This window comes from Chrysemys picta, chromosome 20 (genome assembly GCF_011386835.1).
Source record: "Chrysemys picta bellii isolate R12L10 chromosome 20, ASM1138683v2, whole genome shotgun sequence".
In the NCBI taxonomy this organism is placed as follows: domain Eukaryota; kingdom Metazoa; phylum Chordata; order Testudines; family Emydidae; genus Chrysemys; species Chrysemys picta.
In genome coordinates, this window is record NC_088810.1 from 9,357,004 (window position 1) to 9,370,105 (window position 13,102).

General features: G+C 56.0%; 1 protein-coding gene across 1 annotated transcript in view; it reads right to left on the minus strand.

Moving 5' to 3' along the window:
* LOC101952528 (CD276 antigen-like) overlaps window positions 1–11,554 on the minus strand; it is a 31,976-nt gene extending 20,422 nt beyond the window's left edge. Inside the window, exons 1-3 of the mRNA XM_065574667.1 lie at window positions 11,449–11,554; window positions 2,089–2,173; window positions 502–855 (exon numbers count right to left, since the gene is read on the minus strand). Coding sequence (XP_065430739.1) covers window positions 502–855; window positions 2,089–2,173; window positions 11,449–11,529 — 520 coding nt within the window. The 5' untranslated portion in view covers window positions 11,530–11,554. The remainder of the gene's footprint in view (window positions 1–501; window positions 856–2,088; window positions 2,174–11,448) is intronic.
* Between the last annotated feature and the right edge of the window lie 1,548 nt (window positions 11,555–13,102).

Below are 13,102 nucleotides of genomic sequence, written 5' to 3' on the forward strand. Positions count from 1 at the left end.
TGGACATTGCTATGGCGCAGAGAATCCAGGTCGAAGGCTGCAAACCCTTCTGCTTTGGGGAATCAGCTGTAGGTCGGAGATCTTTGAATCTTTGCTCCTGACAGGAGACCTCTTGAGGTCCCTTCCAGCCCCACATTTCAATGCTAAGATGCCGTGTCCATGTTCGTCTATCACTGTGCACTAGAGTTACCCTTGCCTCTGCCTCTCAGCAGCTGGCCACGCTTGGAAATGGGCTAACGGGCTACGTGGCCCCATGGGTCTGAGTCAACCTTATCTTCTCCGGGCAGCTGGTGGAGCCTGTAAACCTACGTCACAGCATCTGGCGTCAGCGCCGATTATACCCACAGTGCCAGGCACTGACCTCTCCCGTGCCGCTGCCCGCTGGCGTGAGGTGGGAGATTATCTCCGAATAAACGAGCTTCTAGCCCAGCCTCCCTCAGCTGATCAGATATCGAAAGGCAATGGAGTGTTAGGAGAAACCTCAGGTTGAATGAGCCGTACCCATCACTGTAACCTGCCTCGTCTCCGAAGTTGTGCCCAGCTCCGAGGTGACGTGGCAGCGATAGACGCCCTCATCCTGCGTGCGGACACCCATCAGCATCAGGGACGCGTTCCCCCGAGCCAGCCCCTCTGGATCCAGCCAGGTCCGGTTCCTATAAGCCTCGTCCTGTCTCGCCAGCTGCTCCCTCCCGTAATAGTGACTATGAACCACCAGGGCCTCTGCCCCCACCTGCTCCTTCTGCCAGGTGAGGGTCAGGTGCTGGAGGTTCATGCCGGGCTGGGACGGGAAGAGGCAGCTCAGGGTGACGTCCCTCCCGAACTGAGCAGTGACAGGCGACTCTGCTGTGATGAGCCCTGAAAGGGAAACAGAGTCAGGGGCAGAGATCCCATCTACTGCCCAGTCTCCCCCTGCCCTGGGGCCTCTGTAACCCTAGGGGTTAGTACCAAATGGGATGGGAGCTTGGGGGCAGGAAGAGATGAAAGAGGACATGGACTGACATGCTTCAGGGACCAGGACATGGAGCCTTTCACACGTCAGCCATTAGGTCAGTCAGTGTGAGATGAGTTGGTGGTCTCAGCCCAGTTCCTAGCAGGACCGGCCATCCACACCAATAAAACCACCCTCCCAACTGGCCCTTTGCTTAGCAGCAGAGAGGCCGAAGGCTCGACAGGCTCCAGAGCTTGATCTCCAGCCATCCCCCTATATGGCAGTGGGGCAAATTGGGGGAGGGGTGACAAAAGGATCTCCGTGATGCTCTCTCCCCTAGCATCAACATGACTGACACCGAAACAGAAAGGCTGGGGAGATGTTTGAACACTGGAGCCATGAGCTTGGCGTAGAAATCAGGCGATTGTAACTAATAATACACGGGCTGTTCTGCTCATTGGCCTTCTCTTCCGAGCCCTCGGGCTGCACCCAGGTCGGGTTTGCACTAGGGTGGGTCAAAAGTTTGGTCTGAATTGTTGTTTTCAAACAAAAAATGGCTTTTGAGGTTGAAATGAACACATGTCCCCCCCCGGCCCCAATGACTGAACGGTTTTGGGCAGCCAAAATCCCCCAAATTTGAGTCACAAGCAAAAATATTCTCAGTTTTCTAATTTTCAGGGTTTTCCATGAAAACGCCCCAAAATTCTGAGGAAAAATGTCAGCAAAACCCCAAACTTTTCCACTGACGTTTTTCTTGGCAACAAAAATCCACATCCCGGCCCGCTCGGGCTTCACAGCTTTTCTCCACAAACGTGAGGGCAGAAATCTTAGTTTTGAACCAAATAATCCTCTGTAATCCCCAATCAGCAAGAGCTGGGCTTTCCGTGAAACGCTCAATATCACCATCAAGTCGTGACTCTCTGGGACGGAACGGGCAGAGTGTGTGGGGAAAGGAGGTCTCTTAATCTAAATGGTTTTAGAGAGCTGAACAAATATCAACTTGTTTTCCTGTTAGTGTTCAAAAACACCATTCCCCGCACTGGTGGGCACTAGAGCGTCGGCCCCAACACCGAGCTCGAGAGCTACAAGAGTTCGGGAGACTCCGTGGTTTGTAAACAGGGCAGGACAGGACAGCAGGGGCTAGCAAGTGAGATACTCACCCCAATGAGTGCCCCAGACAAGGAACAGGAAAATTGGGGAACAAAGGCCGGGGCACATCACACGCCGCAGAGACTCAGATTTGCCCTGCAAGAGAAGCGCAGACACTGATTGGCAAAGCAACCCCCCACCGCCCTACGGAATTGATTTCACAGTTACACCCCCCGTCCTCCAACAACATCTCCCAGCTCCCAAGCAGGGCCCAACTCAAACCAGCGACTTCATCCCAGCCCCAGGTCAGCAACGAGCAAAAGCCGGTCCCATTTCACACCTCCTAATGCATGTACTGGCTCAGCCAGCCCCACTCCGAGCATATCAACCCCCTCCTGAGCCCACCGTCCCACCCCCATGCCCCATTCCCCTCCCTCCGCCTCTCCCTGCGCCACAACCACTCCCCAGCCATGATCAGAGGTCAAGACAATCTGTGCCCTGGATCAGACATCACCGCTCAGCCACGGGGCAGATCCTGTCCCAGCCATGGAGACCGGCAGATGCTGTCTGAGACAAGCAACCCGAGTCACTGCCGTACTCACCGGAGCCGCCCAGCAGGACCCGGCAGACACAGAGCCCAGAGAGAGTCGCAGTCAGGAAATGGGGGACCGGCACAGGCAGCGTGGCCTCCTGAAACCTGCTCTGAATATCAGTCGCTCCTTGTTGGGTATTTAAATTGCTGAGCTAGGGAATTCCCAGCAGCCCATTATTATGCGGGGAAGCACAGGGATTTACAAATACAGTGAAAGAAAATGTCCCCAAACTGATTGGTCATGGGGGGCTAAAACCAATTTCCTGTAACCAAGGTGGAAGACAAAACGAAGATGGAATCCCCCATAGTTTGCTTTGGTCTTCGACCCCCCCTCCTCCACAGGCAGCCTCGGAGGGACCTGCTGCTGCTCACCATGGAGCTGTCAGACCCGTCAATGGCTGGGGGGTTAAACGGCCTGTGACCACAGCGTATCCTGTGGTAACTGAACCCTTCCGCCAGGTGGGGTCGGCAGAACAAGGGCCGGGTTCCGTATCCAGGGGTCCCTTTTAACAACACAGCGCAGAGCCGGCTCGAGCCCCCACCCAGTAACCTGGGAAATTACACACCAGCCCCAGGAGCCGCTAAGCGTCCCGACACCCCGAGTCAGTGCGCAGCAAAGAAACTTTTAATACAGAGGTGAAAAGAACCTGGCACTGATTTGGGAAAACTCCACAGTCATGACAAACATCTGACCATGAGAAAAATCCCCGCCCCCGAGTACACGGGGCAGCGTCATTTGCGTCAGTTTCTCACCATGCAGCGTGAAAGTCCGACAGACAAATGCCCCTTTAACACCCCGCTCCCATTTCCCCACCTCCACACCCCACTCTTAGGGTTACCATCCCTCCGGGTTTCCCCGGACATGTCCGGCCTTTTCAGTGTTAAATGGCCGTCCAGGGGGAGATTTCTAAACAAGAAGAAATGTCCGGGATTTCCCCCTTCCCCTCATGCAGAGTGCGGCGCGGCTGATTGGACGCCTGGCCTGATTGAAAGCCGCTCGCAGCCACTAGGGCCTCTAGCAGCCAGAGTCCCTCCCCCGCGCCCGCTCCCTCCTCCCCTACAGAGCAGCGTCCCAGTGTTTGATTCCACGTGGAGCTCACAGCTCTCCCTCGGCCTGGTGAGTGGGGGGAGCAGGGCAGGCGGCGGGGGTGTGTGTGTGTGTAGAGGCTGCAGGGCGAGTGGGACGCAGGGGGCACAGAGGCTGCAGGGGCAGGGGGTGTAGAGGCTGCAGGGCGAGTGGAGAGCAGGGGGTGCAGAGGCTGCAGGGGCAGGGCAGGCAGGGGGCGCAGAGGCTGCAGGGCGAGTGGGGAGCAGGGGGCACAGAAGCTGCAGGGGCGGGGGGGTGCAGAGGCTGCAGGGCGAGTGGGGAGCAGGGGGCACAGAGTCTGCAGGGGCGGGGAGGGCGCAGAGGCTGCAGGGGCAGGGCAGGCAGGGGGCGCAGAGGCTGCAGGGCAAGTGGGGAGCAGGGGGCACAGAGGCTGCAGGGGCAGGGCAGGCAGGGGGTGCAGAGGCTGCAGGTTGAGGAGGAGCAGGGCAGGGAAGGGCATAGGGGCTGCGGGGCGAGTGGGGAGCAGGGAAGCACTTAGCAACCCCCAACCAAGATCAGAACGGGAGGGAGGAGGGGGGATGTGGGGTGCTCAGAGGAGGGGGCAGAGTTGGGGCAGGGACTTTGGGGAAGGGGTTGGAATGGGGGCAGAGAAGGGGTGGGGTTGGAGTGGGGCCGGGGGCGGGACCGGGGCCCCATGGAGTGTCCTCTTTTTTAAATGTTTGAGTATGGTAACCCTACTGTTGCTGCCCTGGGTCAGCGAAGACCCAGAGGTCAGAGGTGTGTTCATGTGAGTTCATCTCCCACTGGAGGGGAACATGGAGCAGCTCCTCCTTTGCTGTCACCACCGCACCACCATCTGCCCTGCCGCCGATGGCCCTGCGCCATCAGTTTCTGCTGCCACTTGCCTCTCTGCTGCGACTCTGCCGCTCGGTCTCTTGAGGCTCCCCCCGGCTCTCCAGGATTTCAGCGGATAGTGGGGGAACCTCATGGCTAGGGCAGGCTGGGCAGATTCTTCCACAGGAATATTGTGCCACAGGAGGGCTAAGCAGGGTGGGCCTTAGGGAAAATGGCTAGGGTTACCATACGTCCGGATTTTCCCGGACACGTCTGGCTTTTTGGGCCACAAATCCCCGTCCGGGGGGAAATCCCAAAAAGCCGAATATGTCCGGGAAAATAGAGACATGCGGGGCCGGGCCTGACGGTGCGGGGCCAGGGGTGCTGGGCCGGGGGCGGAGGGCGGGGCCGGTGTGCTGGTCCGGGGGCCGGGGCCGGGCCAGGGGGTGCTGGTCCGGGGGCCGGTGGTACTGGGCCAGGGGCCGGGCGTGCTCGGCCAGGGGCTGGCCCAGGGCCGGCACCCCAGGGCCCGAGCTGAGCCAGGCTGGAGGGGCTGGGGCCGGAGGGAGCCGCTCAGTTGGGGTGGGGGGGCAGACTGGGCCGCGCCTCCTCCCCCCACCCACCTCCAGCTTACCTGCTGCCTGCTTCAGGCTTCCCGCGAATCAAATGTTCACGGGAAGCAGGGGAGGAGGCGGAGTTGGGGCGGGGCCCCGTGGAGTGTCCTCTTTTTGGACACTCAAACTATGGTAACCCTAAAAATGGCGCCATGGGTGAACTTGTATTTTGGAGGGCCACATCACCCCTCCCTGGCCCCCACAGGCTCCCCACTCCCCCATCACCTCTGGGCCCTGCTGCCTAGCCCCTAGTGCTTAATTTTATTGAAAGAGATGCCAGAGCTCAGCCCTGGCACAAATTAAGCGCTGGTAGTGCGGCCTGATACCAGTGGGTGCTGGCCGGGCGCCCAGCTCTGAAGACAACACCACCGCCAGGAGCAGCGCAGACGGCTGCTGCTGGGGCTTGTGGGGCCTGGTGCTCGGCATGTGGCTCAAGGCGGGCTTTACGCTGCACATGGGGGCTGCATTTTGCCAGAGCCCACGGCCTCCTGCAGCCCCCTGGCCACTCCTGGCTCCTGGGTGTCATTTCAGATTTTCGGGGGTGGGAGGAAACTTTAACAATGTTTTCAGGGACTACTTAGGCACCTGAAAACTCTCAGAGCTTTTGCAGATAATAACTTAGGAATTAGCCAACAGGAGCTCTGTATCTAATTGTTATATAGGGGGAGGGATAGCTTTTGTTAAATTGTTAAATGCAGGAGGGATAGCTCAATGGTTTGAGCATTGGCCTGTTAAACCCAGGGTTATAAATTCAATCCTTGAGGGGGCCATTTAGGGATCTAGGACAAAAATCTGTCTGGGGATTGGTCCTGCTTTGAGTAGGGGGTTGGACGAGATGACCTCGTGAGTTCCCTTTCACCCTGATATTCTAGGAAAGAAAAAATATATACAAATGCCAATTAAAGCCTTATTTAAAGCTTCTATGTAAATTTAGAACAATCAGGAGATAATACAGCAAGATATTCCCAATCCCAAGCCTTGAGGTATCAGTTCTGGTGCTTTAACACTGATATCAGAAACACATGTTTGATACTTCATACCAGGACAAATTTTTTCCTGGCCTCAGAGTGAGGCCACCAACTCCTGCTGGTGGCCGCTCTGACAATTTTTCCCTAAAATAATTAACTTTGGGAAAAACAAATAAATATGCACATCAAAATCATTGTAATTTAATTATTGCTAGCTAGTAAGTCTGCTGCTATGAAAAGTGATATTAACAAACGTACAGGAATCACTTTCCACAGCAGACTTACTCAGCCTATGCAAGCCTGGGGACAAATTAAGCCCTGGATGGGGAGGTGGATGGCTAGGCAGCAGGGACCAGGGGCGATGAGAGGTGGGGGAGGCAGCAGGGAACCAGAACTTGAAGCCTGGGGGACGGGGCCCCCGGAAGGAGCTTGAAGCCCCGTGGCCAGAGCCTGTCACCCCGCCATCCCAGGGCTGAAGCCCAAGCCCCACCACCCCTGGGAAAGTGGGGAATTCACAGGTTGCCTTCTCCTCCAGTGTTGTGTCCCAGGTGTTTCCAGAGGGGGGCAGCGGCAGGGGCCAGCCCCTGCTGGCAGCCCCAGCAACCAACATCAAGTTGGCACATCCAGGAGCAACAGGGAGGGGGGAGGGATGGCTGCTTTTCCCCCCAGGAGGCTGTGGCCACAAGAAAAGCCCCTGTGTTACTACCATTATCTTAGTCAATTGTTTTTCACTCCACTAAAACATACTTAATTTTAACATACATGATTAAGGGTTTATTAAGAACAGGAATTTATTTTTCTAATTATTCTGGCATTTATGTTTACCGATCACAATTGTGTACGTGACTCACTAACATTGGACTCCACCATTGCTATTAGTATCATACCTGGAACCGTCTGGGGCGGGGAGCCGCGAGCCGGCAGGCAGAGCCGAAGGGCGAATGTCCTAGCCGAAATGGGGGAGAATGACCTCGAGCGCTGGGGTTTGGGGGGAGGGGGGAGGCATTTTTAAGTGGGGAAACACTGGATGTTGCCAGCTCCGAGAACGCGACGCTGGAGAGAAGCATCACAACCGCCCCGGGTTGAACAACCCTCCCCTGCCCCCATCTCTGGTGGGTTTCAGGTTCCTTTTCACACTCTCACGAAACTGAAATGCATCAAAATGCCCCAGGTTACTGCCCAGACCTGGCCCCGGCCCTGCTGGTGTGACACGTGGAGGCCGGCGGTGGGGAACAGTCCCTCGGCGAGGGCTTTGTCCCCAGGAGGCGGGAGGGGCAGAAGGGGTTTGATGTGGCCCAGCGAGCTCAGGGAAACTTTGTTGGCCTGCTCATTTCTGAGCCTTTGTGGGCCTTGTCGTCTAACTTTCCTGTGCAGCTGGGCAGGCGCTGAGCTGCTCCCTGACTCCAGGAGCTCAGGAAATATCACGAGGCTTCAGTGTCACTTAAACTGTCCTGTGAGTGAGACACCCCCGATGAAATGGTTCATCCCCTCCCTGCTCCGTGACTCATTGTGCTCCCCTTCCTGCCCCCTCCTACCCCTCACTCCCCCTCCAGCCCCCTTCTCCCCCTCCAGCCCCCTCACCTCTCTCATCCTGTCTCTCCCCCACCCCTCCTCAGCTCCTGACCCCATCTCCCTTCCCCCCAGTACTTCCCTCTCCCCAGATCTCTCCTCCCGGCTGGATCCAGCACTCACACCCTGCCGTCCTCCTGGGGCTGACCTGCCACAGCCAGGAGCCATGCGGCGGGGCCTGGGCGGGCCAGACATGGCAAAAGGGGCTCCTAGGGGATGGCAGAGGGGGCGCGGGCGGGTGAGGCAGGTGGCAGGATGAGGTGTGGCTGCTGCCCGCCTCAGGGCGGGCGCCAGCCTGTCAGAACACAGGGCAAACACCCCAACGGGGTGGGGTGGTTTATAATTAGATGTACACCCACAAACGCGAACGCCTGGATTACGGCACCACTCTCACCGCAGAGTCCCAGACTATTCTCTCTCCAGTCTGTCTCGCCCCCAGGCAAGTCGGATTTAGTGATCAGTGGTCACGGACACCAAAACCACCACCACATCCAGGTTGCTCCTAGTCCCAAGAGACCAGATTTCCAAAGGGGGCCGCACCACCATCCAGAATTTTTTAGGGAGCAACAAATGTAAAAAGGTTGAAAACCCCCGGCCTAGATCTTCCCCCAAAGGCAACACCTGTAGCCAATTCTAGTGTAAACTAACGAAAGGCTTATTAGCTAAAAAAAAAGGGGGGGAGTTTCTGAGAGGCTAAAGCAGGTTCAATATAGGCAGAAGTGACAGTCTGTAATTCCCAGTGCTAGCAGAGAAGTAGTAATCTGCTAGTTGCACAGAAGTCTCTCGGGACTGCCCAGAATAACCCTGGGGATTTCAGTCTTCTCGTTCGGTTATTCCGCCCCGTTCGAATCCAAACAGTCCAGAGATGCAGGATCTTTTTCCCTGCATTAGGGTTACCATTCGTCCGGATTCCCCCAGACATGTCCGGCTTTTAGAGTTAAAAATAGCGTCCGGGGGGAACTTGTAAGTGTCCGGACCCCCCCCCCCCCCCTTCCCCCCCCCCCCCCGCAGAGCACGCGCTGCTGACAGGGCAGCCGGCCGGATGGTGCCACTTACATGGGGCTCCGACAGCCAGCGAGACCCCTCCTCCACTTCCCCCTCCTCTCCCCTGCAGCTGAGAGCACTCCCTCCCTCCCTGCATTCGCAGAGCACCAGCCGGCCGTTCGCACCGGCAGTCTGGAGCTCCTCCCCCTGCTCCTCTTCCCCGGCATGCTGGTCTGAGCGGCACGGTAAGGGGGCCAGGGGGTCAGAGAAGGGGCAGGGAGGTTCTGGAGGGAGCAGTCAAGAGACAGGGAGGGGGGGTCGGGCGTTCGGGGGGGCTTTCTGGGGGTGGGGATGTGGATAAGGTTTTGGGCAGTCAGGGTACAGGTAGGGGGTAGGATCCTGGGGGGGGCAGTTAGGGTGGGGGGGTCTCTGGAGGGGGCAGTTAGGGGACAAGGCACAGGGAGGCTTAGGTAGGGGGTGGGGTTCTGGAGGGCAGTTAGGAGCAGGGGTCCCAGGAGGGGGCAGTCAGGGGACAAGGAGCAGGGAGGCTTAGGTAGGGGGTGGAGTCCTGGGGGCAGTTAGGGGCAGGGGTCCCAGGAGGGGGCAGTCAGGGGACAAGGAGCAGGGGGAAGGTTGGGGGTCCTGAGGGGGGCGGGAAGTGGGAGGGAGTGGAAGGGGTGGGGCTAGGGCAGGACTCCTCCCGTCCTCTTTTTTGCTTGCTGAAATATGGTAACCCTACCTGAATCCATACCAGGAAAACAAGCTGACGGGGTCACCGCCCCGTGGGCTCTTCCTTTGAGGACGGCGAGACAAGAACGCAGCTAGAGGCTTTCACCTCTGATCATCACACACAGCGCCCACTTGCTTCGAAATTAGCCCTGCTCTGTTAAAGTGCTTCATTTGCATAAGGTTGCCAGGGGTCCAGTTTTCGACTGGAAAGTGTGGTCGAAAAGGGGACCTGGCAGTGTTTGCTCAGATGTACTGACCAAATACTCAACATCTGGCGACCGCAGGGCAGGGGGAGGTACCAGGTCATTGGGCTGCCTTCGACCTGCAGGCAGGTTCCTTTTCAGGCTAGCAGCTCCAGTCCCAGCCCAGGAGCACAGGGAGCCCAGCTGGGGCAGGAGGGAGGTGGAGACTATCCAGAGATGAGGAAAGGGGTGGGGAGAGCAGCAAGTGAGGGGAGAGGAGGGGAGAGGAGCTGGGGGCAGGGCTTCAGAGAAAAGGCAGAGTGGAGGGGCGGGGCCTCATGTCAGCAATTAGAAAGTTGGCAACCCATTCCACAGGGCGTCTCTCTCGTTGGGTGGGTTATTCAGTTACAGGGATGTATACCATGTAAACGTTTGCGGTTACATTATAACGGGGTACAGATAAGTAAATGCAAGGCATGTAACACCCCATTCGTTTTCAGAATGTTTAAACCCCAACTACTCTTATACATCTCACAATCACTTAGATCCCAAGTGAATCGGCCTAGCTTCAGCCATGCACTTGTAAGCATTCAGTGAGGCCCGGGGCTCACCTCATTTGCCAGCGTCACAGAGGGTGCAGATGGTGAGATGGGAGGCTGGAGCATGGGGAACATTTCCTTCCCCAGCCACACTGGATCAGATCAAAAGGTCCATCTAGCCTGGTATCCTGTCTCTGACAGTGAGGACGGTACAAGGCACCTGCTACTCCTGAGGGAATTTTGCATCACTGCGCATGCAGAATTTGTGCAGAAATTTGCCCCCCCCCCTGCCTGAGCCCCCCCCCATCCTCTCTTCCTTTGTCCCTTGCTGTCCCCCACCCTCTCTCACATGCTCATATTCACTGCAAGATCCAAACAGGCATTGTTTTGACAGATGTAGTACCCTAAGTTCAGGTTTTATTTGTTACAGGATGCTAGACCTGGCAGCAAAAAATAGTCAAAAAGGGCAATTAAAAAAAATGAAATTTCACCAAGTTTTTCATGATTCTTTCCTGCCTCTCTTCCCATTTTTCGTAACCAGCTCCATGTGTTTTGTTCATTCAAGTTATTGTAATTTTATGTGTGGAATTAGGCCCACACATTATCACCGCTGCAATGGGTCCATTAAAGACCCACTCCTGAAGCCCAAATACAAATCCATAGAGCACAACCACAGAAGTGCACATCTGTCCGGCTACCTATATAAAGGAATCTGTAGAAACTGACTCCCGCACCTACATGCAGATACACATGAATACACGTGTGTACACACCTAGCATGTACTAACACATATACTTCCACATTACAGTATTTAATATTACAATTGTTGTTTAGTGCCTAAAGACCACGCAACTATTAGCAGGGAGCCTGCCAGCCCTGCAGTACTACCAACCAGACAGTCAATGGCCCGGTCAGCAGTGAGCGTCCCCGGGGTTTCTGGAGCCGGGGCTGCAGCCAGGTTCTCTGGGGTCACTGGGCAGCGGGATCTCTGCCCGTGACTTTGTTTCCCTTTCAGGGCTCATCACAGCCAAGTCACCTGTCACTGTTCGGTTCGGGGGGGGGGGGGGGGGGACGTCACCCTGAGCTGCCTCTTCCCATCCCAGCTCAGGATGAACCTCCAGTGCCTGACCCTCACCTGGCAGAAGGAGGGGGACCGGACCCCTCCTTTTCCCTCAGTTCCTGGCCCAGGGTCCTGAGCAGCTCACACCTCTAAGGAGTGGGAGATTTTTCCCCCAGCCATGGGGGGCAGGACGCTTCCCTGGGCTGCTCCCTATGCAAGTCCTTACGTTTGGGGCATGGCCCCAGCAGTCCAGTTTCCCCGGCAGATAGGGCTTAGTTGTACGTTCCCCTTAGAGAGGGAAAACTTACTCACTTCCTGTGACTGCTTTGAGACAGGCAAAGGGAGAGTTCTCAGCCAGGCTCCCTTCTTTTCTCCCTCCTCCAGGCCTGGCATTGGCTGCAGGTATAACGGGGCGGGGCTGGCTGAACCCACAGGTTTTCTTTAACCCCTGATGGGCCAGGCAGCAGTCTCTGAGCTCCTTCACAATTACGCGCATTAAAACAAAAGTGCCTGAAACAATATCAAATTCAGAAGACTAAAAGTCTTAACACAACTGCTGTAGGAATTGAGGCCAGTCACTTTAGCTGTCCACATGTTCCAGGCATTGAATGTTGGGACAGTGCTAATTGCATACTCAAAATGTCTGCCAAATTGGGCACCGTGCAAAGTCAGCTCATTAGCATCACAATTGTGGTGGAAGCCTAATATTGTGACATCCGTAATTTCGGGAATGAAGTCGGGCCTTAATAATAACAGAAATTGACATACAGGCTAAGGAAGAAAAATGCTGCTTGGGAACGCATCAGAATTGGATTTCAGGATATTTACAGATGTATATTTTGACCTGGGATGCTGCTAATTTGTGTTGTTGTAGCCGTGTTGGTCCCAGGATCTTAGAGAGACAAGGAGGTTGAGGGAATAGCTTTTATTTAATCAACTTTTTCTGGTGACAGGGACACGCTTTGGAGGCACCCAGAGCTCTTCTTCAGGTCCACTGTTTAGGGGATTCCCCCACATCAGTAACGGGGTTTCTCGCCACCTGCTTTGTAACTTTAGGTGGCTTAATGCTCTGACCCATGGCTCAGAGCCCTGACACCAGTACCCCGCCCACAAGCATAACAATTTCACCCTGGCTCCGGACAGCCTGGCTACCCCATACAGGATGACCTCAACTGCCCTTCTGGTCCTGTGTGTCCCCAAATCCGTCCATCCCAAGTTCTCAACTACCAGCCGGTCGGACTTTCCCCCTTGGTTGTCACCCCCAGAGGGGTGGAATCAGCCCCCTGCTATCGCTTCACTTTGGTCCATATCGTTTGCACCCCAGATCCACCCGGGGTAAAAATAAACAAAAGTTTATTTAATAAAGAGGAACTCACAGATTCAAAGTAAGGCACAGCTCCTGTAGGAGGAGAGGTTCAAAAGACTGGGGCTGTTCAGCTTGGAAAAGAGACGCCTAAAGGGGATCTGATAGAGGTCTACAAAGCATGACTGGTGTGGAGAAAGTAAATAAGGAAGTGTTATTTACTCCTTCTCATAACACAAGAACCCGGGGTCACCCGATGAAATTAATAGGCAGCAGGTTTAAAACAAACATAAGGAAGTATGTCTTCACACAACACTCAGTCAACCTGTGGAACTTGTCGGCAGGGGTGGGGATGTTGTGAAGGCCAAAACTATAATTGGGTTAAATTCCTGGAGGATGGGTCCATCAATGGCTATTCAGGTGAGGGGTGGGGTCATGCCAGTGGGGGTGGGGTCATGTTGGCATGGGGGGGGTCATGCCAATAGGAGCAGGGGAGGGGTCATGCCTATGAGGGGCAGGGTCACACTGGCAGGGGAGGGGTCATTCAGGTGCAGGCAGGGGTCATGCCGTTGTGGGCAGGGTCATTCAGGTGAGGGGTGGGGTCACGCTGCTGGGGGGGGGGGGGGAGGTGGCCACGCCGGCAGTGGGCAAGTTCATGCTGTT